The sequence below is a fragment of the Aethalodelphis obliquidens genome, unplaced genomic scaffold (assembly GCF_003676395.1).
Source record: "Aethalodelphis obliquidens isolate GAN/ISIS:26980383/991018 unplaced genomic scaffold, ASM367639v1 scaffold40, whole genome shotgun sequence".
NCBI lineage: Eukaryota > Metazoa > Chordata > Mammalia > Artiodactyla > Delphinidae > Aethalodelphis > Aethalodelphis obliquidens.
The window spans coordinates 12,404,339-12,429,992 of NW_020837984.1; the positions used below are offsets into that span (position 1 = coordinate 12,404,339).

At 34.8% G+C, this 25,654-nt stretch overlaps 1 protein-coding gene across 3 annotated transcripts; it reads right to left on the reverse strand.

Annotated features, from left to right (window-relative positions):
* Positions 1 to 6,570: 6,570 nt before the first annotated feature.
* Positions 6,571 to 21,246, reverse strand: ETAA1 (ETAA1 activator of ATR kinase). 3 transcript variants are annotated; one of them, XM_027131864.1, is made up of 6 exons: positions 20,905 to 21,246; positions 19,617 to 19,745; positions 19,268 to 19,344; positions 16,070 to 16,182; positions 13,762 to 15,812; positions 6,571 to 8,311 (listed from the first exon to the last, which is right to left on the reverse strand). In XM_027131864.1, exons 1-6 carry the CDS (start codon positions 21,125 to 21,127, stop codon positions 8,184 to 8,186), a joined length of 2,721 nt encoding a protein of 906 aa, XP_026987665.1. In that variant the 5' UTR covers positions 21,128 to 21,246; the 3' UTR covers positions 6,571 to 8,183. The 3 variants fall into 3 exon arrangements, with proteins under 3 accessions (XP_026987665.1, XP_026987664.1, XP_026987666.1); XM_027131863.1 differs by having other exon boundaries at positions 20,821 to 21,246; XM_027131865.1 differs by lacking the exon at positions 20,905 to 21,246 and having other exon boundaries at positions 19,622 to 19,737.
* Between the last annotated feature and the right edge of the window lie 4,408 nt (positions 21,247 to 25,654).

Genomic DNA, 25,654 nt, shown 5'->3' on the forward strand with positions numbered 1-25,654 from the left:
GGGGTTCCAGAAGGAGAAGAGAGAGAGAAAGGACCAGAGAAAATATTTGAATACATTATAGTCGAAAACTTCCATAACATGGGAAAGGAAATATCCACCCAAGTCCAGAAAGTGCAGCGAGTCCCACACAGGATACACCCAAGGAGAAACATGCCGAGACACACAGTAATCAAATTGGCAAAAATTAAAAACAAAGAAAAATTACTAAAAGCAGCAAGGGAAAAACGAAAAATAACATACAAGGGAACTCCCATAAAGTTAACAACTGATTTCTCAGCAGAAACTTTACAAGCCAGAAAGGAGTGGCATGATATACTTAAAGTGATGAAAGGGAAGAACCTACAACCAAGATTACTCTACCCAGCAAGGATCTCATTCAGATTCCATGGAGAAATCAAAAGCTTTACAGACAAGCAAAAGCTAAGAGAATTCAGCACCACCAAACCAGCTCCACTACAAATGCTAAAGGAACTTCTCTGAATGGGAAATACAAGAGATGAAAAGGATCTACAAAAACAAATGCAAAACAATTAAGAAAATGGTCATAAGAATATACATATCAATAATTACCTTAAACGTGAATGGATTAAATGCTCCAACCAAAAGACACAGGCTTGCTGAATGGATACAAAATCAAGACCCATATATATGCTGTCTATAAGAGACCCACTTCAGACCTAGGGACACAACCAGACTGAAAGTGAGGGGATGGAAAAAGATATTCCATGCAAATGGAAATCAAAAGAAAGCTGGAGTAGCTATACTCATATGAGATAAAACAGACTTTAAAATAAAGAATGTTACAAGAGACAAGGAAGGACACTACATAATGATCAGGGGATCAATCCAAGAAGAAGATATAACAATTATAAATATATATGCACCCAACATAGGAGCAGCTCAATACATAAGGTAACTGCTAACAGCTATAAAAGAGGAAATCGACAGTAACACAATAATAGTGGGGGACTTTAACATCTCACTTACACCAATGGACAGATCATCCAAAATGAAAATAAATAAAGAAACAGAAGCTCTAAATGACACAATAGACCAGATACATTTAATTGATTTCTATAGGACATTCCATCCAGAAACAGCAGATTACACTTTCTTCCCAAGTGCGCATGGAACATTCTCTAGGATAGATCACATCTTGGGTCACAAATCAAGCCTCAGTAAACTTAAGAAAATTAAAATCGTAACAAGCATCTTTTCTGACCACAACGCTATGAGATTAGAAATGAATTACAGGGATAAAAACGTAAAAAACACAAACACATGGAGGCTAAACAATACGTTACTAAACAACCAAGAGATCACTGAAGAAATCAAAGAGGAAATAAAAAAATACCTAGACAAATGACAATGAAAACACGATGATTCAAAACCTATGGGATGCAGCAAAAGCAATTCTAAGAGGGAAGTTTATAGCTATACAAGCCTACCTCAAGAAACAAGAAAAATCTCAAATAAACAATCTAATCTTACACCTAAAGGAACTAGAGAAAGAAGAACAAACAAAACCCAAAGTTAGCAGAAGGAAAGAAATCATAAATATCAGAGAAGAAATAAATGAAATAGAAACAAAGAAAATAGCAAAGATCAATAAAACTAAAAGCTGGTTCTTTGAGAAGATAAGCAAAATTGATAAACCATTAGCAGGACTCATCAAAAAAAGAGGGAGTGGACTGAACTCAATAAAATTAGAAATGAAAAAGGAGAAGTTACAACAGACACCACAGAAACACAAAGTGTCCTAAGAGAGTACTACAAGCAACTCTATGCCAATAAAATGGACAACCGGGAAGAAATGGACAAATTCTTAGAAAGGTATAACCTTCCAAGACTGAAACAAGAAGAAACAGAAAATATGAACAGACCAATCACAAGTAATGATATTGAAACTGTGATTAAAAATCTTCCAACAAACAAAAGTCCAGGACCCGATGGCTTCACAGCTGAATTCTATCAAACATTTAGAGAAGAGCTAACACCCATCCTTCTCAAACTCTTCCAAAAAATTACAGAGGAAGAAACACTCCAAAACTCATTCTATGAGGCCACCATCACCCTGATCCCCAAACCATACAAAGATACTACAAAAAAAAGAAAATTATAGACCAATATCACTGATGAATATAGATGCAATAATCCTCAACAAAATACTAGCAAACAGAATCCAACAACACATTAAAAGGATCACACATCATGATCAAGTGGGATTTATCCCAGGGATGCAAGGATTCTTCAATATACGCAAATCAATCAATGTGATACACCATATTAAGAAACTGAAGAAGAGAAACTGTATCATCTCAATAGATGTAGAAAACGCTTTTAACAAAATTCAACACCCATTTATGATTAAAAAAACTCTCCAGAAAGTGGGCATAGAGGGAACCTACCTCAACATAATAAAGGCCATATACAACAAACCCACAGCAAACATCATTCTCAATGTTGAACAACTGAAAGCATTTCCTCTAAGATCAGGAACAAGGAAAGGATGTCCACTCTCACTACTCTTATTCAACATAGTTTTCGAAGTCCTAGCCACAGCAATCAGAGAAGAAAAAGAAATAAAAGGAATACAAATTAGAAAGAAGTAAAACTGTCACTGTTTGCAGATGACATGATACTATACATAGAGAATCCTAAAAATGCCACCAGACAACTACTAGAGCTAATCAATGAATTTGCTAAAGCTGCAGGATACAAAATTAACGCACAGGAATTTCTTGCATTCCTATACACTAATGATGAAAAATATGAAAGAGAAATTATGGAAACACTCCCATTTACCATTGCAACAAAAAGAATAAAATACCTAGGATAAACCTACCTAGGGAGACAAAAGACCTGTATGCAGAAAACTATAAGACAGTGATGAAAGAAATTAAAGATGATACCAACAGATGGAGAGATATACCATGTTCTTGGATTGGAAGAATCAATATTGTGAAAATGACTATAGTACCCAAAGCAATCCACAGATTCAATGCAATCCCTATCAAATTACCAATGGCATTTTTTCACAGAACTAGAACAAATCATCTTAAAATCTGTATGGAGACACAAAAGACCCTGAATAGCCAAAGCAGTCTTGAGGGGAAAAAATGGAGCTGGAGGAATCAGACTCCCTGACTTCACACTATATCACAAAGCTACAGTAATCAAGACAATATGGTACTGGCACAAAAACAGAAACACAGATCAATGGAACAAGATAGAAAGCCCAGAGATAAACCCATGCACCTGTGGTCAATTAATCTATGACAAAGAAGGCAAAGATATACAATGGAGAAAAGACAGTCTCTTCAATAGGTGGTGCTGGGAAAACTGGACAGCTACATGTAAAAGGGTGAAAGAAGAACACTCCCTAACACCATACACAAAAATAAACTCAAAATGGATTCGAGACCTAAATGTAAGACTGGACACTATAAAACTTAGAGGAAAACACAGGAAGAACACTCTTTGACATAAATCACAGCAATATCTTTTTTGATCTACCTCGTAGAGTAATGGAAATAAAAACAAAAATAAACAAATGGGACCTAATGAAACTTAAAAGCTTTTGCACAGCAAAGAAAACCATAAACAAGACGAAAAGACAACCCTCAGAATGGGATAAATATTTGCAAACGAATCAACGGAGAAAGGATTAATCTCCAAAATATATAAACAGCTCACGTAGCTCAATATTAAAGAAACAAACAACTGAATCCAAAAATGGGCAGAAGACCTAAATAGACATTTCTCCAAAGAAGACATACAGATGGCCAAGAAGCACATGAAAAGCTGCTCAACATCACTAATTATTAGAGAAATGCAAATCAAAACTACAATGAGGTATCACCTCACGCCAGTTAGAATGGGCATCATCAGAAAATCTACAAACAACATATTGCTGGAGAGGGTGTGTAGAAAAGGGAACCCTCTTGCACTGCTGGTGGGGATGTAAACTGATACAGCCACTATGGAGAACAGTATGGAGGTTCCTTAAAAAACTAAAAATAGAATTACCAAATGATCTAGCAATCCCACTACTGGGCATATACCCAGAGAAAACCATAATTCAAAAAGACACATGCAAGGCTTCCCTGGTGATGCAGTGGTTGAGAGTCCGCCTGCTGATGCAGGGGACACAGGTTCGTGCCCCAGTCCGGGAAGATCCCACATGCCGCGGAGCGGCTAGGCCCGTGAGCCATGGCCACTGAGCCTGCGCGTCTGGAGCCTGTGCTCCGCAACAGGAGAGGCCACAACAGTGAGAGGCCCCCGTACTGCAAAAAGAAAAAAAAGACACATGCACCCCAATGTTCATTGCAGCACTATTTACAATAGCCAGGTCATGGAAGCAACCTAAATGCCCATCGACAGACGAATGGATGAAGAAGTTGTGGTACATATATACAATGGAATATTACTCAGCCAAGAAAAGGAACGAAATTGAGTCATTTGTTGAGACATGGATGGATCTAGAGACTATCATACAGAGTGAAGTAAGTCAGAAAGAGAAAAACAAATATCATATATTAACACGTGTATGTGGAACCTAGAAAAATGGTACAGATGAACCGGTTTGCAGAGCAGAAGTTGAGACACAGATGTAGAGAACAAATGTATGGACACCAAGGAGGGAAAACCGCGGTGGGGTGGGGATGGTGGTGTGCTGAATTGGGTGATTGGGATTGACATGTATACACTGATGTGTATAAAACTGATGACTAATAAGAACCTGCAGTATAAAAAAACAAACAAAAAAACCCAACTAATACTAAACTTTCTTTTGGTTATTTGTATGGAAATACGTTAATATAAATGTTTCAGACATTACATGAAATTTCTAAAAATCTTGTATGTTCTGGTATAATGTTATAAGTCATAATTCGTTATTACTTTAAAATGTATATCAGAAATAACTAAATTTCCTTGTCAATTGCATTATTATGAACTGTCATCAAATCTTTAACTGTGGTGATTTTTAAGTCTTTTGTCATTTACAGACAGTTCTGGGTGTACTCTGATGCTTTCGCAAAAATGTTCCTATAAAAGGGTTTCATCTTCAAGGAATTCACGGAAAAGACTGACAAGTACAGGTTTCTGGTAACTGACTATACTGCTGAACTGAATGAATAAGTATTTTCAGAACTCTAATGGAAAACTGATGAATTCATAAAAGTGCTAACAAAAGATCAAGATGAAAAAAAATTAATTACATGGGACTGAGTGACCTAATGAGGATGATTATAATTTTTGTGACTTTCTGTTTGAACAAAAGAAAAAAAAAATTCCACAAGGACTCAGAGGCAAAAAATATACAAATCAATTCTCACTGCAAAGTAAAGGAGCTATTACAGTGGAGGATTACTGGACTGAATGTCAATATTATGACATAGTATGAGTGTGTTTAGTGTTTGGTAATTGCAATCATTGTTGCTTTTGTTGTGGTCATCCATTTACAATGCTTGGTGTCAGTTTATTTATCTCTTGCAAAAATAAAATAGTGTGTGTGTGTGAAAAAAAGAAAAAACGGGCAACTCAACAGAAAAGGGCCTATACAAGCAACTCATAATTGAGGAAATTCAGATGGTATATAAACATATGAAAAAGGGCTCTACTTTACTAGTAGTAGGGAAATTGCCAATTAAAACCACAATAAGATGTTAGTACACACCCAACAGATTGTCAAGCATTTTAAAGTGTGATGGAACTGTAAAAGGTGCACATTTATAGGAAACAGCTTGGCAATATCTAATGACATTAAGGATATGTACTCTCTATGACACAGAGGTGCAAATACATGTCTGTCTGAGCCATTCCTCAGGATAGGCTGGCTGCAGTTTAATCCATGCCAGTGCAGGGATTTCCCTAAGTAGTTCAGTTGGTGTATATATCCTGAACCTCAGTAATCTGACCATTGAAAGCCCATTTTTTAACATTCACATGCTAATAACAAGCACTAATTTTGCAACTGCAAAGACATTTTAAATGTTCATTATACAAATTAGCAAAGCCTCAAGTGTTTATCAGAGATAATATAGATGAACAACCAGAGTGAGGCCTTTCCAAACAAATGCTAGCTCACTGTCCTTGCTGTGGGAATTCTCAATTAGAAAACTTGTTGTCCTAGGTGTCAATTAAAATCAACCCACCGATGTTGGTCAAAAGGTACATACTTTCAGTTATGAATAAATTCTGAGAATCTAAAAAAAAAAAAAAAAAAAGAAGAGGAATCAGGATAGAAAAGGAAATGTGAAGAGCATGTTCAGGCTCAGATTTGCCGAGCCACTCTTCCACCCCCATCCCTAAGTACTATAAGTCAGCCTTTAAAGAGAAAAGGGGTCATTTTAAAGAAAACTGCTAAGTAAACAGCAGCATAGGCTGTATTGAGAATATGACAAAATTATGGAAGAGATTCAAACAAAGAACTTTTAGAAGTATTACTAGAATACATATACAACTGAATAACATAAGGCATTACAGAACTGTCCAACAAAAGATACAAGAAATAAGTACCACAATGATAAGAGAAAAGAAATCAATTCCAGTAAGGATGGTCAGGTACAATTGTCAAAGCAACTGAAATTTATTGGGCTGAGTCTTAATGATTGGACACAATAGGCTAAAGGCATTCTAGAGAAATCAAGTGGTAGGCAGGGGGGAGCCTAAGCAAAAGTAGAGATATCCAAAGAGTAGTAAGAACACAGTGAAGCCATTTTAGAAAAAGATAAAGATTCTCAGCTCTTCATTTTCTTACACAGAAAAACTACCTATATTTATTTAGATACTTTTTTATATATTCTTAGGCAAATAATAAACATTACCTAGAATATGTTACTCCACTGTATATATGAAAATACAATTTTCAAAATTATGTATCTCTATAGAGCAATACCTTAAAATGCATTTAATTACTTTGATACTATCATAGCTCTAAGATACCTGAATAGTGGTGAACATCCTCATAGGTGTTTCACATTTATAACTCTCGTCAGGTATCCTAAAGCCATTTGGGATAAATAAAGCATTCTTACCGTCCTCATGCCCTCAGCTAAGATTTTTACTTCTGGCTTCGCAAATTCCAAACAAGCAAAAATTAAAAAGAGAGTAACAGAGAAGAACAAATTAGCAAAGTCAGTAAATTAATCAAGGGAAAATTACATAGTTATAGGAAAATTGAAAAAGATTCTCATTTTTTATATCCTGGAATGGTTAATTCTTTAATACAAGAAACAATAAGCATTATTATCAGTCGCTTAATGTATTTTAGTTACTTTTTTTAAGTTTTATACTATAAAATAATTAATGCACCCACAAGTTATTTTATGTACTAATTAATACTCTGAAGCAAATGGTACCATTTGCCTAAGTATCCACTAGAATGAAAGAAATCATTCTAATCCTAGCACAGCTCCAACTTGCCTTCTGACTTTGGGAATAACAGTATTCATTTCTCACCTATACAGTGAAGAAGCTGGACCAGATGATATCTAAAGTTTCTGACAGTTCTAAATGTTACTGATGGTACACTACTTATATAGCTAATCCACATTCTTCTTTCAAAACTAAACTTCTTAAATCAGCATTTTCCCTAAAAATGGTGGGAAGTTTCCAAAATGTATTACATTTTAGAAAATTTTAAATTCACATGTATTACAAACTAGGAATTGAAAATAGTAGTTTTCTTATGAAGTCCTTTATTTCCTACCAATCATGTCCCTAAGAATATGGAAGTATTAATTAAAATTCAGAAATGTATAAAAACCTTAAGGAACAGTTATTGAAAAAAAGCTATAAAGAAATAATCTCTATTAGTAAGTTGAAGCTTTGTATTAGGAAAAGATTTATTACAGTAAGAGTTAAGTGGATTATCTATTTTTTGATGATCCTCTGCAACCACAGTATTTAAAAATAAAACGACTTTACTCTGTATGATTCTACCACATAACTGCTAACTTTCCTGAATTTCCAAAACTTACATGCAATTACTTTCACATACATCTCCAAGGAAAGGTTTCACTGACCATTGTAAACACTGATTTATTAAATAAAGTAGAAGTCCATGCTTTATAACTCAGCATTAAATTTCTCATAGAGAAATCAAGAAAAAATATTTCCTATCATAGATAGTTATCAACTGTCTTTGTTACCTCCCAAGTAACATTTCATTAAAGAAATCAAGTTAAGTGGGAGCTGTCTTTCTTTACAGATGATGCCTGTGCTTTGGCCATTCTTCGAACCAGCGCTTCTTGTCTTTTTCTCTGAATTTCTTCAGGAGAATACTTTCTATTTTTCTCTTCTTCCTCTAAAAATGAAACCAAATATAGATATTAGCTTTACAGACTATATAGTTGTTCTGAATAAATTTTAATTTTTACTTTTTTATTACCCAGATTTGCTACATTGGTTTTGTTATTAAACTATACTTTACTAAATATAAGACTACAAGTACAGATACAGTACAGTACAAGGCTCTAGACCAAAATAAAATCAAGCACTGATCAATCTGTTTGATGCACTCTTTTCACAGTGAGATAAAATCCATTTGATTAAAACTTGTACATTTTGACTACCCAGCAAATAATTTTTGTGAACAATGACATCTAATTTATATAACCAATAAATGAATATATTTTAAAAACAAACTGGAATTTTAAATGTTATATAAATTGTAATAGAAAAGGAGTCAAAATATAATGGATTAAATTAGATACCAATACCTCAAAGAGTATATTTTTATACTATAAGATATCCTATGTTAATATTCCTACTCCTACTTTTTTCCCTCTATAGAACTCCAAGATTTTCATTTCAGCTATCCAGGAAAAATATTTTGGAGTAATAGACTGAAATCTATTATGTCAATAAACATGTAACTCACTGTCAGATATTATATTTTTATTCGGAAGATATATTTTCTACAAACATTGGAAAACTATTTCAAGAAGCAGGATATCTGAATAAAATTTTCAATATGAATGTCTTTTAATATATAAAATATGAAGCATTCTGATATATTCTTATGCAACACACTTTAGTGTATACTTCAGATAAGCCTACTATAAAATAAACAATGTTTTAAATTAGATAAATGAAAATGAGAAAGTTCTATTTTAATAACACATCCAATTCTGCCTCTACCAAAATTCTGACTTCTAATAAAATTAATTCCACAGTTAAGTCACTCTGGGCTAAAATATTAGATTATCTATGTAATGCTATAAAAATCAAACTTTAAAATTAGCAAACTATTTTTTCATTTAAATAATGTTTTAAAATCAAGCCCATCATCCTAATACATATTTAAGTGACCGTGTATTGGTAAAACTGTTTATGTTGTAAAATCTACCTTTCAGAGAAGTAAATAAGAATTTGCAGCACTGTCAGCAGAGAAATATTATTTACACTGACATCTAGACAGAGGTTCAGAATTTAGTGGTTATGACATTTCTCTTGTTAACTAAGGTAGATATTTACTCAAAATATACCATCTTTCCTTCCTCAGTATAATCAGAAATGAGAGAAGGTGTTCAGGGTAAGGGACACATATCTCAAACTCCCTGGGTGATTCTGTTGCCTTTTATTTTCCAAGTCAATTATCTCACAGACTGTAGCTATTTTTTCTTAGAGAATAATACTAAAATGTACTTTAAAATTAGCTTGACTAATTTATCTATTATTTTAGTCTGAAAGCTGAGAAACACAAGAAACTTAGAATATACACACACACAATTTACATTCAGTTGACCATAAATTTGGAAGGAAAATAGGTTAATAGTCCATGATGGCAGAAAAGAACATAGCTCCCTAAAACTGGCCTTACAGCTGGTTTTGTGATATTAATAAAGTCTCATTAGGCAAATCTGATTTCAAGAGAGTCATTCATGTCTCCCATCAGCACTTCCTTTAACACAATCTGCAATGAAAATACATAGCAAGGTCTCAAACTATTGCGAGGTACAAAGCAAGAGTGGCTCTTTTTAATCTTAATCCCAAAGCAGGGGTCAGGAAACTTTTTTCTTCTGTAAAAGGCCAGAAAGTATGTTAACCTTTAAAAAGCATGTGATTTCTTGTTGCAATTGTTCAGTTCTGCCCTTGCAGCATGAAAACAGCAATGGACGATGCATATAAGTAAATGATGTGACTGTGTTCAAATAAAACTTTGTTTATGGACAATGAAGTATGAATTCCATATAGTTTTCAAAAGTCATGAAGTATTATACTTCTTTTGATTTTTTTCAACCACTTAAAATGTGAAAGTGGGACTTCCCTGGTGGTGCAGTGGTTAAGAATCCGCTTGGCAATGCAACGAACACGGGTTCAATCCCTGGTCCGGGAAGATCCCACATGCTGTGGAGCAACTAAGCCCATGCGCCACAACTACTGAGCCTACACATGCTGCGGAGCAACTAAGCCCGTGAGCCCCAACTACTGAGCCCACGCACCGCAAGTACTGAAGCCCACGCGCCCTAGAGCCCGTGCGCTGCAACTACTGGGCCTGCGTCCTGCAACTACTGAAGTCTGCACGCCTAGAGCCTGTGCTCTGCAATAACAGAAGCCAACCGCAATGAGAAGCCCGCACACTGCAACTTACAGGAGCCCCTGCTCACCGCAACTAGAGAAAGCCCGCTCGCAGCAATGAAGAACCAATGTGGCCCAAAATAAATAAATAAATAAAATGTGAAATTCATCTTAGTATGCTGGCTGTACAAAAGCAGGCTATATAGGCTGGATTTGGACAGGCCACAGTTAGCCAAGCCAGCTTAAAGCAATGAGGTAGTTAGAAGGGTTTTGTTTCAAAGATATTTCCTGGAGAGCAGCTTGCTATACCAAAGTAAGAGGAAATAGAAACAACAGAAAATATCAACAATGTTAATATTAATTAGAATATTAGGCACTATCAATAAACTTAACAGAAAAATTGTAAAGTAAACTGAAAGGCAGATTATCCATCCATTAAAAAAATGCAGATAAGACAGGAGACAGGAGTTTTGGAAAAACTCAAATATTCCAGAGAGATTTAGTTTTTAATGGAATTACAACTATAAGTAAATAAATTCATGTTGGAAGCATGCTTCAATTAATTATACTTATTTAAACATAAACTTAAATGTTTAAAACTATTATAGACTGACAACAATTTTAAAGCTTCAAAATATCTAGTTTGAGTGACAATGTAGAGAAGTATTCATTGTCAGTGTTGATAAGAATATAAATTGATGCGATTGGGGGATGATCTGGAGATATCCATCAAAATTTAAAACATTCTGAACCTTACATAAATTTTCAGTAATTAACATACAATCACACAATTGTGTGTAAATTTATGTAGAATATTCACTGGAGGACTGTACTGCTGTTTATAATGCAAAAAACTGCAATCAAACTAAACCTCCATCAACAGAGAAACAGTTAAATAAATTATGGTACATCCATATAATGACATACTATGTAGTCACTCAAAGGACTAAAGCAAATCTATATGTACTAACAGGAAAAGATAGTTACAATGTATTAAGTGAAAGCAAAACCAAGTTGCCAGATAGTGTATACTATATAATTTCCCTGAGGAATGGTTGGAGGAAAGGAGAAATAGAGGACTTACCTTTTTACTTCAAATTAATCTATACTGTTTTCTTTATTTTTATAAAACTACATATTACTGTTACAATGTTTTTTGAAAGGGAAGGATCACTTAAATAGGGAAGTTGTAGCAATAATGCCAACAAAAGCATCATCTAAACAGAAAACAATCATGTTAAAAGAAACTAAAAACTCCCTTAACCATAGAAGCATTGATCTACATAATAAGTAAGAATCCTAATGTTTAGCCCCAAGTGAGGGAGACTGATTAAGGAAATCTATAATTACAAGCTAGCATAGTAAATGCTGTAACAGAAGTTAGCACTGGGTATTGCAGAAACCCAAAGAAAGCGAACCGTAATCATTCTGCGTGGTTAGAAACACACTGGGTTTTAAAGGATAAACAGAAAAGAGCCAGCAGATTTGGCGTAGGCATGTGGGGGCACTAGGTTTCTGGTGAAGTGCCCTGGGCATTAAGAAGCACATGTAGTTATGCCAGAAATATTCCCTTTTAAAAACTACTACAGTATCAGTGAATAACAGACTTTTCACATTATATTGCATGATGTTCATTCAAATACTTATTAAACATCTAACTGGCAGCTGCCGTGGTAGGCCTAGGTATTCACTGATCAGACAGACAGTTATCAATATTTGATTGCAAACTGTGATAAAAGAAATGAAGGAAATAAGAGAGATGACTGAAAATAACAAGGAAAGCATTTATAGACTGCTGAAGGAAGGCATCTGTGAGATAGTAATATCAATACTGAAACTGAGACCTAAGGATAAAAAAGCACCAACTGGACTTCGCTGGTGGTGCAGCGGTTAAGAATCCACCTACCAATGCAGGGGACACGGGTTCAAGCCCTGGTCCAGGAAGATCCCACATACCACGGAGCAACTAAGCCCACGCACCACAGCTACTGAGCCTGTGCTCTAGAGCCCGCAAGCCACAACTACTGAGCCCACACACCACAACTACTGAAGCTCATGTGCCTAGAGCCCATGCTCTGCAACAAGAGAAGCCACCACAATGAGAAGCCCATGCTCCGCAACAAAAAGTAGCTCCTGCTTGCCACAACTGGAGAAAGACCGCATGCAACAATGAAGACCCAATACAGCCACAAATAAATAAATAAATTTATTTTTTTAAAAAAAAGCACCAGCCAAAGGAGGGGTGGCGGTCACATGCTGGGAAGCAGTGTTAGCTGGGACTAGCAGTCAAAGCTCCTGAACTAGAAAAGAACTTACTCTATTTGAGGAACTGAAGTACAGCTGGTGTAGCTGAAGCCTAATAGGTAAGGCAAAAAAAGAGGACAGGAAGGTTAAGGAGAGATAATCTAGGGCCTTGTAGATCACAGGGTAAGGTCTGGATTTATTTGAAATATGACGGACAGTGGCTGAAGGTTGTCTTTAAGCAGACAAATGCCATATTTGTTTTTTATTTTTTCTCGTTTTAAAAGATGATTCTGCTGTTTGGAGACTAGAATTGACAGGGAACAGGTAAAAGAACTGCAGTAGTCCAGTCAGGAAACATTGGCTTGCATAAGGGTGATAGCAGGAGACAGTGAGAAAAATGGACAGTTTTCAGATATATTTTTTGAGGTAGAAACAATGGAACCTGATAGAAAGAACTGGGGAAAAGAAGAACTGGAAAGAATCAAAGATCACAGGATGTACTGAGTAAGTAAATAACAACTCTAACCATCATAACTAACAGTTTTATATCAGATGGTATTCTAGCAAAGTCATTTAATTAGAATGCTCTAAATCTTCAAACATTGTTCACCTCAATATTCTGCTAAACACAGGAGTAAGATTATTCAAATTTTAAAACAATGAGATATTTAGTGAACAAAGGAATCTTCACACAGTAATACATGAATCTATAAGTAAAATTTTCCAGGTAATAATTCAGAAAACATTCAACACATACTTATCGAGTGCCTACTATACACTAGTCACTGTATTAAATGTTGGCAAAGAATTCGATGCAGTCTTTTCAAAACATAAATCACCCAGTATTTGTATATTCCAGCATCATTATTTTTAAGAATCACTTTAAAACTTCCAGTTAAACATCATAGTTTTTAACTTGTATGTTATGCAAATTCAATAAAACAAATAACTAGTTTGGTTACTTTTCAAAGAAAATTATTTCATACATACCTTTTGAAGTTTGTTTCAAAGATTCAGAAAATTTCCCCAAAGACTGCTGTTGAACAGCCTTCCCACATAATGGGTTGACAGTTTTATTTTTCTGCAAACTCTGTGTGATTTTGGTACCAGAGATACTTCCTGTTATACAATTGTTATTAAACTGAGAAAGAATTTGAGAATTTTTTATCTTTGTAAACATGTACTTAGAAAATCTCACTGCTCTGTTAAGGTCACTCTGAGCTTCATCTGTTACAGTGCTATGCGATAGATGTGGAGTACTCAATTTCTTCTTATTAGCAGCAATTTCTGTACTCATGTGATCTGAACTCACATTCAAACTTGAACTTCCTGTAAGAACCGATTTGGAACTATTCACTTGTTTTGGAACATCAGTGTTATTCCAAGAGACATGTAGATTATTGATCTGACAATTTGAGTTCTTAGAATATATAGTCAAATTTGTCGTGGCACCTAAAAACCCCGGAGAATTTCCACAAATTTCCCTTTTCTCCATCTTCATTGATTTATTTATTTGTAAGCTATCTGTCAATGAAGATGTTTGCACTGAAACGCTGTTCAGATTCAAATGCTCTGATTGCACCAACGGACTTCCTTGTTTAGGTGTAGTAAACACGTTTTGGGCTCCGTGTTTAGAACTATTATTGATCCCAAATACACTTTCTGATGTCTTGCTGTCCACTCTAATGTCTTGCTCCTGAGTTAGTCTTTCAATATCATCACATGCTTGGTATAATAAATCATCATCTACATCATCTGCTTCCCAGGTATTCTCTAAGTGATGACAGGCTTTAACAATTTCATTGGTAAATGATGTATCATTCCAATCATCAAAGAAAGAACGAAGCTTTGATACATTAGTCTGATTTGGGTTACAAACACTGGTTTTATTGCCCAAAGTTGCAGAGCCTAAAGGCTCGACATTAGTAGGTGCCTTCAAAGACTGATTAAAAATGGACTTATTTTTTTGTTCATTAGAACATCCTGGGTTCAAAGTAGACTTTTTTTCAGAAGCATTTACATTAGAAGTAAATTTAATATGAGTATCTTCATTTACTTTTGCCAGATTAGATGCAACTGCACAGTCTTGAATTTTGTCTTGAACAACAATTGTATTAAAAGATTTCTCCAATTTCATTTTATTTCCAGTGGATGAGAATTTATTTGGTTTATCATTCGCCTTTGGTGAAAATCTGTATTTTGCAGCATCTGTTAATTCACTGTTCCATGTCTTTGAAGGAAGATCTTGTAAAATTTTTGAATCCCTTAACCTGGTATCTAGACTTGTATTCATTCCTGACTTACTTTTACCATTTTTACTGTTAAAGGTACAAATTTCCTTTTGATCAGTAATCTGGGCTGTTTCAGGGGCAGCGAAAAGTTCAGACATTTTAATATTTTGCATAACAAAAGGTTCATTACTTAGTAAGTTTTCCCAATCATCCTCAAAATCACTGGTTGTAAATGTATCACTGTGCTTATTAAAAGCTCCTGGTTCCTTAGTACAGGAAGTCACATATGATTTTGTCATTCCAGGATTATCTACTTGATGAGAAAGTGATCCTTGGGTTTTATTTGGTAGTTTTTCAGTGACCAGAGTTTCATTAGTAATGATGTTCTCCTCTTTCAAAGCGTTTTTCTTTCCAAAGGTAGTACTACTGGTGCTCAAGAAAGCATCTGACAGATCTTGGCTTAACTGTCCACTACATTTCTGAGTAGAACCATCAAAAATGGCGATAAAGGCTGCTTCAGCATTTTGGTCAAATGGCTTCTGACTGCTGTTTTGATCATTTACCACAAATATCCTGTTTTCTTTCACTGGCTTCTTTATCATAGCATTATCTATTTCAGGAACTATATCATGTAGTAACTGCATCTGTACATTATCTCTGTAATTATTTAAAGTCTCTGCTTCTGAAATCATCTGGATAAGATCATGATTTCTCTTGTTTTGCTCTTGAATCACATCTAGCTCTTCCATATTTTTATCAAATTGCTTAGCCAATTTCATAAGTTCCTCCTCCTGATTTTGTGATTTTAACCTATTAAACAAATATTTTAAAAATTACAACGAAGTAAAGTTCTAAGTCATAAATATTCAGTTATTTAACATATTTTAATGTTAAAATTCAAAAGTTTTAACACATACTGATATTATAATTATTTTAAGTCAAAATTTTACATGTCAAAATTAAGGAAAATAATTTATAACCATTTTGACATATTCACAAAACCAAAACAGAATATTAAAAATACTTACTTCACTGAATGTTAGAAAAACTGCGAAGTTTGAACTTACTTTGTGCAGCTGAGTTTTGCTCTTGATTTTCCTTTTGCTACACTAGGAGTGCAAGGAATAGCAGTTGCACCAATCCACACGCCCAGCATGGAGTCTGTTGTTGGTTTCTCATCCTTTGGCAGAAGGGGAAAAAAAAAAGAGGTGTAAAAGTACCAAAACCAACCAAACAAAAATCCACTTTAATTATGCTGAATTATTTTCTTAAAGCAATAATTTCTGGTAAGGTGATAGCTACTAAACAAACTCCAAAACAATGAGAAGATGGAGGACAGCACTAACAAGCTGCAAGAAGTGATCTATTTATGTTTCTGGGAATGAAAACACTCAGAATTGGGAATTCCTTATTTTCAAAAAAATTTTGTTTTTAAGAATTTAATTAATTAGGAAATGCATGTTCAATAGTAAGAGCACATCTTTTATCAAAAGAAAACTGAACAACTTATTTCAGTTGTCATAAGATATTCATAAAGTAAACATTAGTATCAGAAATAAACCATGTAGCAGGAATCGTTACTATTATGAATAAAGAGAGATACATATGGAGTTTTTTCTGTATCACCTGATTCGCCAAATTTTCCCTATCCCCATTATAACGCTTATCTAAAGTTGGGACAATCCATGTTGACCTTAATTGACAACACTTAGGTAGAATTAAGACAACTTAGAATTAAATCAGGACCAAGCTAGAGATAAGTGCAAGGTTAGAACTGATGCTATGAATGAGGGATAAGAACAAAAAGTAAGTAGAGAAAGCAGGTAAAGAAGCTTTACCAGTATTAAGGCTAGAAAAAAGCCATTTTAGTCCTGGATCTTTCTGCTATACCCTTCAGTCACTTGATCATGCATAAAATTAGAGAATAAATTTGTGTATTAGTTACAAACCAAACCAATAAATTAAACAAGTTAATCATTTTCTACTCTATTTTTATAGTACCTAGAATGAGCATAAACAAGCAACTATCACACAAATTAAAATAATCTTATCACTAGTTTATAGATTACTTGAAGGCAAGGACTATTCCTGATAGTTCAGCATCTAGCAAAATGCTGAGCATAAAGATGTCAGTTCATGTTTATTCACTAGAAAGTTAGGTGAAAAGATACCTACAACTTGGTATTTCAAAATCCTCAATCAACAAGCAGTTTTCTTAGATGTCCAGTTGAACCTAGTAGATTTTAGCTTTGCAAAATACCCAAGAAAAGCAATAATTTTGATTCTAGATGCAATACATATTTTCCCTTTTGTTTCAACAATCTTGAATTTAGGGAAAAATAACATTCTTAATGATTTAATTATGGATACTTTTTGGTCCATTTACCAAGTAATTTTAAATTCATTCCATTTTTAGAATATAAAAGTACAATAACTTTATACATCTAGTTATATATATACATGGGTCCTATGTGTTTTTTATAGTATTTTTTTATAGTATTTGTAAATGCTATATTTTTAAAATTTCCTCATCAATAATTACAATCCAGGTGCTGTAAAAGGTATCTAAGCACATATCCTAGAGTATACTGTGCAGAGTTGTAAAAATGATGGAAAAATATACACCATCTTCAAAAAACAACATTGTATAAAAAGTATCCCTGAAGAAAGCAAAATGACTGACCAATTAAAAGTGCAAATTTAAAAAAATGTCATCTCTGGAACTATTAAGGTGACTTAAATAATTATTTGAGGAGGATAACTCACCTAAAAATAAACAACATGAATACGTCATTCTGAGAAAATGACAAGTTCTTTAAAAGACCTTGATATTACCAAAGATTTACGTGCTTTAAAAGTGCTCAGTTGAAAATGGTAATATTTAAAAGCAACTAATTTCACTGTACTTTTTCTTATACACAAGTTACCACTTGCATACTGTTGCCATTTCTCTATGTGAGCTATTATTTCCAGCCCACTTAGGTAGAGTCCAATTATTTACTCAACTATCTTTTTATCACTATTGAGGCTGGCCAGCCCAAACACATTTTATTATGCTTCTTTCATGTGAAACCCACAATTAATGAAGATCTATTGTTAACTTATAAAGCAAGTAGTATATGGTATAAAGGCTATTTAACTAATGAACTGTATGTAAAATGCATTTCTATGACATACCAAACATGGAATGTAGAGCTAGTAGCAACAGAGTTGTTTTGACTGTGTTAGCTGTAATTCTGGATGTTTTATAGTTGCTAAGAAAAACTTTATTTCCTGTCTCCTCCACCTGGATGATGGTGATCCTTGCAACCACAGTTTGGGCCCGTGTCATCTATTCTTTATGGTCAACATATAGTCACTATCAAAGGGCATTTCAAGGAAAAATATTAAACTTCCTATGGAAAAGATACTAAGCAAAAAATTGGGTGTTTTCTGGATTTAAATGTTGCTAAATAAGAAAAAGAGAAAGGAAAGAGGTCCAGAACAGAGGGTGACCTAAACTTATACTTCCCTTACACTCAAGCATTACAAGAGCTGAAATAAATTTTTAAATACAGTTCTGTTATAGCAAATAATTTAACTATCATAATTAACTTTAACCTAGCATTTGTAGTGCTCTGTAGTTTACATAAATTTTTATCCAATTCAGTCATCATAATAATCCAAGAAAGAGAGCAATACAAGTAATAATTCTATTTTAATGGCTGAATGAACTAAAGTTCTGAGAGTTTAAGGGACTTGCTTAGGGTCATCCAGCATAGGACGCAGACTGAGAACTAACTCCAAATCCAATGTTTTTTCCATTTTTATGTTTCTTGATGATATTATAAGCCAACAAGTATTAAGAAAAGCAGTTTCAATGAGGAAAAGGTGTGCTATAGACAGGAAAAAAAATACCCATCACCAAAAACTTAGAAGTTTAAACTTTTATTGTCTGATTCTACTCTTTTAGTAACTTGAAAAATGATACCATATATTGTTAAATAACATTAAAAACAAAATAAACACAAAGCTCTAGTTAAAAATCATCATTCTAAAAAAGTATATACATATGCTTAGGAAAATATATATTACCAATTTTAAATTATGGTCCTTTTTTCAAAACATGCATTTCAGTGGTAGAAAAGGTAAAAATAATCTTTGCTGCTCTGTTTTTAAAAAAGAATTGAATAAGACAAAATATTTTTCACATAAATGAACTATTAAAAAAACTTAGTGGCATATTTTCACTGTTTTAAAATAAACTATAAAATACTGATATTTACCTGAGGAGCAATGCGATTAACAATATGTGAGATTTCATCACTATCTGTGGTGTAAATCCGCTTTTTTCTTCCTTTACCTAAATAAACAAAGACATTTCTATAAATTAAAAACAAAAAACTAATTTTTAAAAATAGTGGTTACGTCTTAGAACACAATTTTAATTAGCATGGCTTAGATCACTATGCATTCTGACATTACACGCGTATCACAGAAACATGATCACTTAATATTCTCGAAAAACATTTGCTGTATAAAAGTTCCTGATGTGGATATCTGACTGAAATTCTACAGTTAAATCCTAATCATTAATCAAATATTCACCCAGATAAAAATGTTTTAACAAATTACCTAACTGTTTCGTCATTGGAGAATTCTGATCCCAAAAGATATCATTCTGTCCATCTGGATCATTAGGAGAACTGAAGGCAGATGACAATAAATCCATCTGCAGCATTCTCTTTGGTGTTTCATACATTTCTACATAAAATAAGATTAAAATAACAATTGTTGCATTTTAAAGCATTACTTTACTTCATAATACCCCAATGTTAAATACCAGCTTAGACTAAATTTTTTTTATAGTCCAATTATAAATTTCTTTCCCAGAGATGATTATATTACTTTAGCCACAACTGAAATGTTTCACATAAAATCCCTGTAGTACTTCATAAGTTTGACATTGTAAATAGCAAGTATTTTAAGACAATCTAATAGCTCTATAAATGTACAATACTGTATAACCTAGTCATTCCATTCATTACCCCTGGAACTAGGAGGTTTTGGGAAGCACCTGTAATTCACAGATACATTTCAAAAATCAAAAGCATTTCAACAGAAACTTCAGAAAAAGTCTATGTTTAGCTTCCTTTTGCCAACTCTATCCAACTTACACTAATTACTTCAAAAAGCTTTAGTGAGCCATTTCTTGGTTTTGTCTAGTATCACTTTTTTTGTTTATTCTGCAATTGCTCTGTCAAACTAAAAACAAGTAAGGTAATAAAAGCTGTATTTTAAGAACATGCTCTAGGAAAGAGCTCTTATGAGTTTCAATTCCTACCAGGACTTATTAGAAAAAATTGAACACCAAAAAGTGATCAGAATGAAATACTCAGGGGCCCTCGGTTTCCTACTATGAGGTACATTATACAAAGGAACTTCCGGTTTATTCATAATGAGTTGAGACATCACCAAGGCTTTGAGGATAGAGATAGCTATATATTCCAGACGGCCCCTTCTCTAAGTCAGATCAGGGCAAAAAGTTTAGGGGGAAATAATTCCCGTGGTAATAAGCAGAAGGCACAAGATATTATTTCTCCTCGCTCTGCCACTATTGATACCTGGAGGAGCAGCCTACAAATTAGCCTTCCTCCCTCCAACAGGTAAACCCCACAATCTATTCCTGTGGCAGGGACGACAAGCGGTTGTCACGCCTAACGGGGCAGTGCTCACACTCGGGGATGAAAGCCCTGGGGGGGGGGGGGTTCGCGTTAATTTTGGACTCACGAGGGAGAAGCCCAGGGAAAGAAAACACAACTTCAGACTCCACTCCCACCTGCACCCGGGGTTTCCTGGTCACGAGCTGGCCTCTGAAGCTGCGGCGCCGAAGCCCAGGGAGACCCCGCTGCCCACGTCTCACCCTCGGGGTTACTTTTACTGCACGAAGCGGCTACTGGCGGCTGCTCTTGCTGCGGCAGAGGCCGGAGAGGCCTCTCTCCAGCCCCACAGGGCCCTGAACCGCGGGCCGACCTCAGCCGCCTCTTCCCCGTTTCGACCACCGAGCTGCATTCCTCAGTCGCCGCCGCTTTGCGCGGCGTGTTCTTCAGGCCAGGGCTGTCCCCATATTTCCTTCGCCGACTCATTGCGTAGGACGCCCTCCACCAGCCGCTTCTCCTTTCACATTTTGCAACGGGAGGAGTAAAGCAACGGAGCTACGGAACTACAAACCGGACCCCGCGCCAACGGCCGCCGCCATTTTGGCCGGTGGGACGCTCGTAAGAGGCGGGTTCTGATTGGCTGCGTCCGGACGAGGGGCGGGGCGGCCAGGGTTCAAGCGGCGCGCTTCGGCAGCCCGCGCAGCGAACCTGCTCTACTCTGCTCGGATTCGTCAGGATAGGAACTGGTTGAAAGGGACAGCCGTCTGGCCACCATAGCTGAGAATGAGAGCATGCGACGTGGAAAGAATCCACTGGCATCTTTGTATTGAGTTTACTCGGATTCAGGTTCTTGTGGGGTTTAATATTTCGAAGAAGAGGAAATACAGGTATAGATTAAGAAGGAAGGCATGAAACTTCTTTCATGGAGGATATGTGCATAGAAAATCAAAACATGTAGGAAAAGTTATTAAATTCATAAATTAACGGAGTTGCTGATATGAAGTCAATATTCGAAGATCAATCATGCTTCAATAGATTAATAATAAGTGTAACATTGACTTTTTAAAAAAATATGATTTATAGTAGCATACAAGGTATCAATTAACTAGGAATAGATTTAACCAGATTGCAATACCCCTACAGAGAGAATTATGAAATATTTTTGAAAGAAATTGAAGATCTAATAAATGGAGAATTATACTATGTGCATAGGTTGCAAGACTCAATATTGTTATGATGTGCTTCCCAAATTTATCTATAGATTCAATGCAAATCCATTCAAAATGGCAGTAGGTGTGTGTATCAATGTGTGTAATATGGCAAGTTTATTTTAAAATGAACATGGAAATGCAAAAGCCTAAAAATATCCAAGGAACTCTTGAAGATCTTCTGAAAAACAATAAAGTTGGATCTCTACCAGTTAAGACAGTGTGGCAATGGTGAAAGGATAGACAAATAGATGAAAGAAACAGAATAAATGGCTCAGACACAGATGTCTACATAAGTGTACAGTCGATTAAAACAAAGATGACCCTCCTGAGCAGTGTGAAAAGGACTTTTTGATAATAAATAGTGCTTAGTCAATTTGATATACACATGGAAAAAGAAACTTAATTTCTGCCTCAAACCATATCCTCAAATCAAATGCAAATTGATTATATATTGAATTGTAAAAGATAAAATAACATTCTATAAGATGGTATAAATTGTCTTCATTACAGAAAATGAATTTTAAATGGAACAAAAAGTCACCAACTATAAAGAAAATAATTATAAATGTGACTACATTAAATTCATAACTTAAGAACGTTCTGTCCAAAGACATTAAAGAGAATGAAAGGCAAGGCACAAATTGGGAGAAGATATTTACAATATGCAAAATTAAGGGCCCATATATAAAATATATGAAGAACAGATATAGATCACTAAGGAAATGATTCACCACTGTTAAGAAAAATGGGTCAGTTATAATACTTTAGCAGTCTCTGCAAAAGAAAATCAAAGTGATCAACAAACTTGTGAAGTTTGTTTGCTCAAAACTTGCTCAACCTCATTTGTAATGAGGAAAATGAAAATTAAAACCACAATATGATACTCTTTCACACCCATCAGAATAGCTAAAAATTAAAAAGACTGACAATAGGGGTATCAAGTAAGTAAAACAGTGATGAAACCACAGCCACAGCTAACCCAGAGCCAGAGGCCCCAATCAATGGGAACTGTCACGAAACTGCTGGTGAGGGTATGACTTGGTCCAACAGTTTGGAAAACGGGTTTTGATCTAGCAGTTCCACTCCTAGGACTATAACCAATGGAAATTCATGGACTTGTGCATCAAGATACATTTTATAAAAATGCTTTTAGCAGGTAAATTCAAAATTACCCTAAACTGGAAGCCAACCCAATACCATTCAGCAGTAGAGTGGGTAAATATATTGAGCTATATTTGCTCAACAAAATGCTACATAGTAATGAAAATGAAAAACTACAGCTCCTTTCAACAAGGAAAAAAAAATCTCATAAACATAAACTTGAGCAAAAGAAGCCAGACTACCTACTCCTTCCTCTGCAAGAATAGTATATAACTCCATTTACATAAATTCCAATAGGCAAAATTAAACTATATTGTATAGGGATGTAAGCTTAAGTGATAATATTATAAAGAACAATCAAGAAAGTGATTACCATAAAGGCAGGATAATGGGTACTGAAGAGGCAATGATTTGGAGCCAAGAGGGAGGGGGAGTATCTAATGTGTTGGCTTTGTTCATTGTCGTGTTTTAGTTGCTGGTTTTGTGATAATTTATTGAGCAGAACATGTCATTTTGTTTATTTTCCTGTATACATGTTATATTTATCAATATATTTATCAATAAAAATGTTTTAAAATTTTAATGTAAGGAAAAATCTTTGTTTCTACTGAAGAACTGATTTATATTCCTTTTTTGAAATTTACTCTGTTTTTATTCTTTAGTTTGGCTGACAGGAATCCTAGACCTAAATTTGAGGTTCTAGCAATTATGTAAAACATCGTGATCAAATCATTATTTTCTTTTTCCTCAGCACTTGACTTTCTACTAATATTTCTCTTGCCATTGTTGCAGGAGAAGAGGGAGGGAGAGAAAGGTCATGTCCCAGGTCTCAAGCAAGGTCCTGGGAGGGTCCTTTGCGCAGGAAAACATTCAAGAGCCGAAGTAAAATGAAAGCAAATTTATTTAGAGAGATACACATTCCATAGGCAGAATGCAGACCATTTCAGAAAGTGAGAGTGCCCCAAGGTATGGAGGTGGTTAGTTTTTATGGGCTAGGTAATTTCACAGGCTAATGAATGGGAGGAATATTCTAACTATTTGGGAGAAGGAGCATGGATTTCCAGGAATTGGGCCACAGCCCACTTTTTGGCCTTTTATGGTCAGCCTCGGAAATGTCATGGCACCTGTCATGGTGCTGGTGGGGGTGTCCTTTAGCTAATATATTACAATGAGGTTCAAGGTCTACTGTAAGTCAAATCTTCTGCCACCGTGGGCCTAGTTGGGTCTAACCAGTTTTTGCAGTACCCTATGTCATTCTTTTAATGGTTGTGTCCTATCCCCTTCCTTCCTGTCTTCCTTCCTGTCTGATTGTTTTTAATCTACATATTTTAAAACCATTATTTGGTTTTATACATTTATAACTGGATATGACTGCTTGGGAGGTGACATCTCTTAAAATTCAAATTAACTTCTTGAGCCTCTAATTGTCTAAATTAATAGGAATACTGTAATTTTTCTCTGGGATCTCTCCTACCTCTCAACTGACCAAGAATTCCAGAAGCAGAATAAAAGAACTCAAATGTATACTACAGCACTTTCTTAAATAAATGGCATCATAGCCATCTAAGACCGAATTTATCCTAAAAACGTCTAACTCACACTTAGAAAATAGTTAAAGAGTTTGAAGAATTTAATAATGCTTATAGGAGTAATAACCATGTAGTAATCCTTTAAAGCATATTAATATTGCAAATAAAATAGCAATGAATAATTTCCCCTAACTGTCCAAATTCTGTAGTGCCCAGGTAACCCTTGTAAAAAGGAACAACTTGGGCTCAAAAAACAGACATGTGTTGTTATCTTAGCACCCCCAGGATGGCTGTAATCTGTAATCATTATGTGGTAGGAAACTATCATAAGTTTTAGTTTTAAAGTTACTTAATTCACACAATCTGTTACAGTTCTAAACATAGTTCAAATTAAATGTGCTTCCTGAATATAACTCCTGAAATGAATATGGTACACTTAACTTCTAGATAAAATGTTTTAATAAAAGATAAGTCTTGTAGACATCTGAATGCAATATGATTCAAAATGCCGAAATAACGTTTCTAGGCATTTGAATAACATGTACATATAAGTAACTTTTAGTACAACTAAAAATTTTTAATAAACCAGAGTTAAACTCTGACTTGTTTTACCTGCAGAAATTATCCATAAGGTTAACAGTGATTATTAAGCAAAAATTTGAGACATTGAGAGCCTTTCTAAGGAGCTTTTTTGTGGAGTGATTGCCTTGTCACTTATATTATAATGATATTATCTTCCGGATCAATGGCCAATTGTAAGAGTTCTTTGTTTCAAGAAAAAAATAATTATAATCATAATGTCCTATTATGTAGCACACTTTGTGTACAGAGCTCTACCCCAGCTGCAAATCTATCAGGATACAATTGACAGAATCTGAATAGGCAACAAAATGACTAGAGAATTTTTTTAATAGTGTTGTTACTGTGTTTCTTAAATATACCCCAGAATGCACTTGGGTAAGTACTGGGCCCATTTTTCCTCAGCCCTGACCTACTGGCAATTTTTTAAAATTAATTAACTAACTAGTTAATTTTTTCATTGAAGTATAGTTGATTTACAATGTGTTAGTTTCAGTTTTTAGATTCTTTTCCATTATAGGTTATCACAAGATATTGAATATAGTTCCCTGTGCTATACAGTAGTTCCTTGCTGCTGGCAATTGTAATTAAAA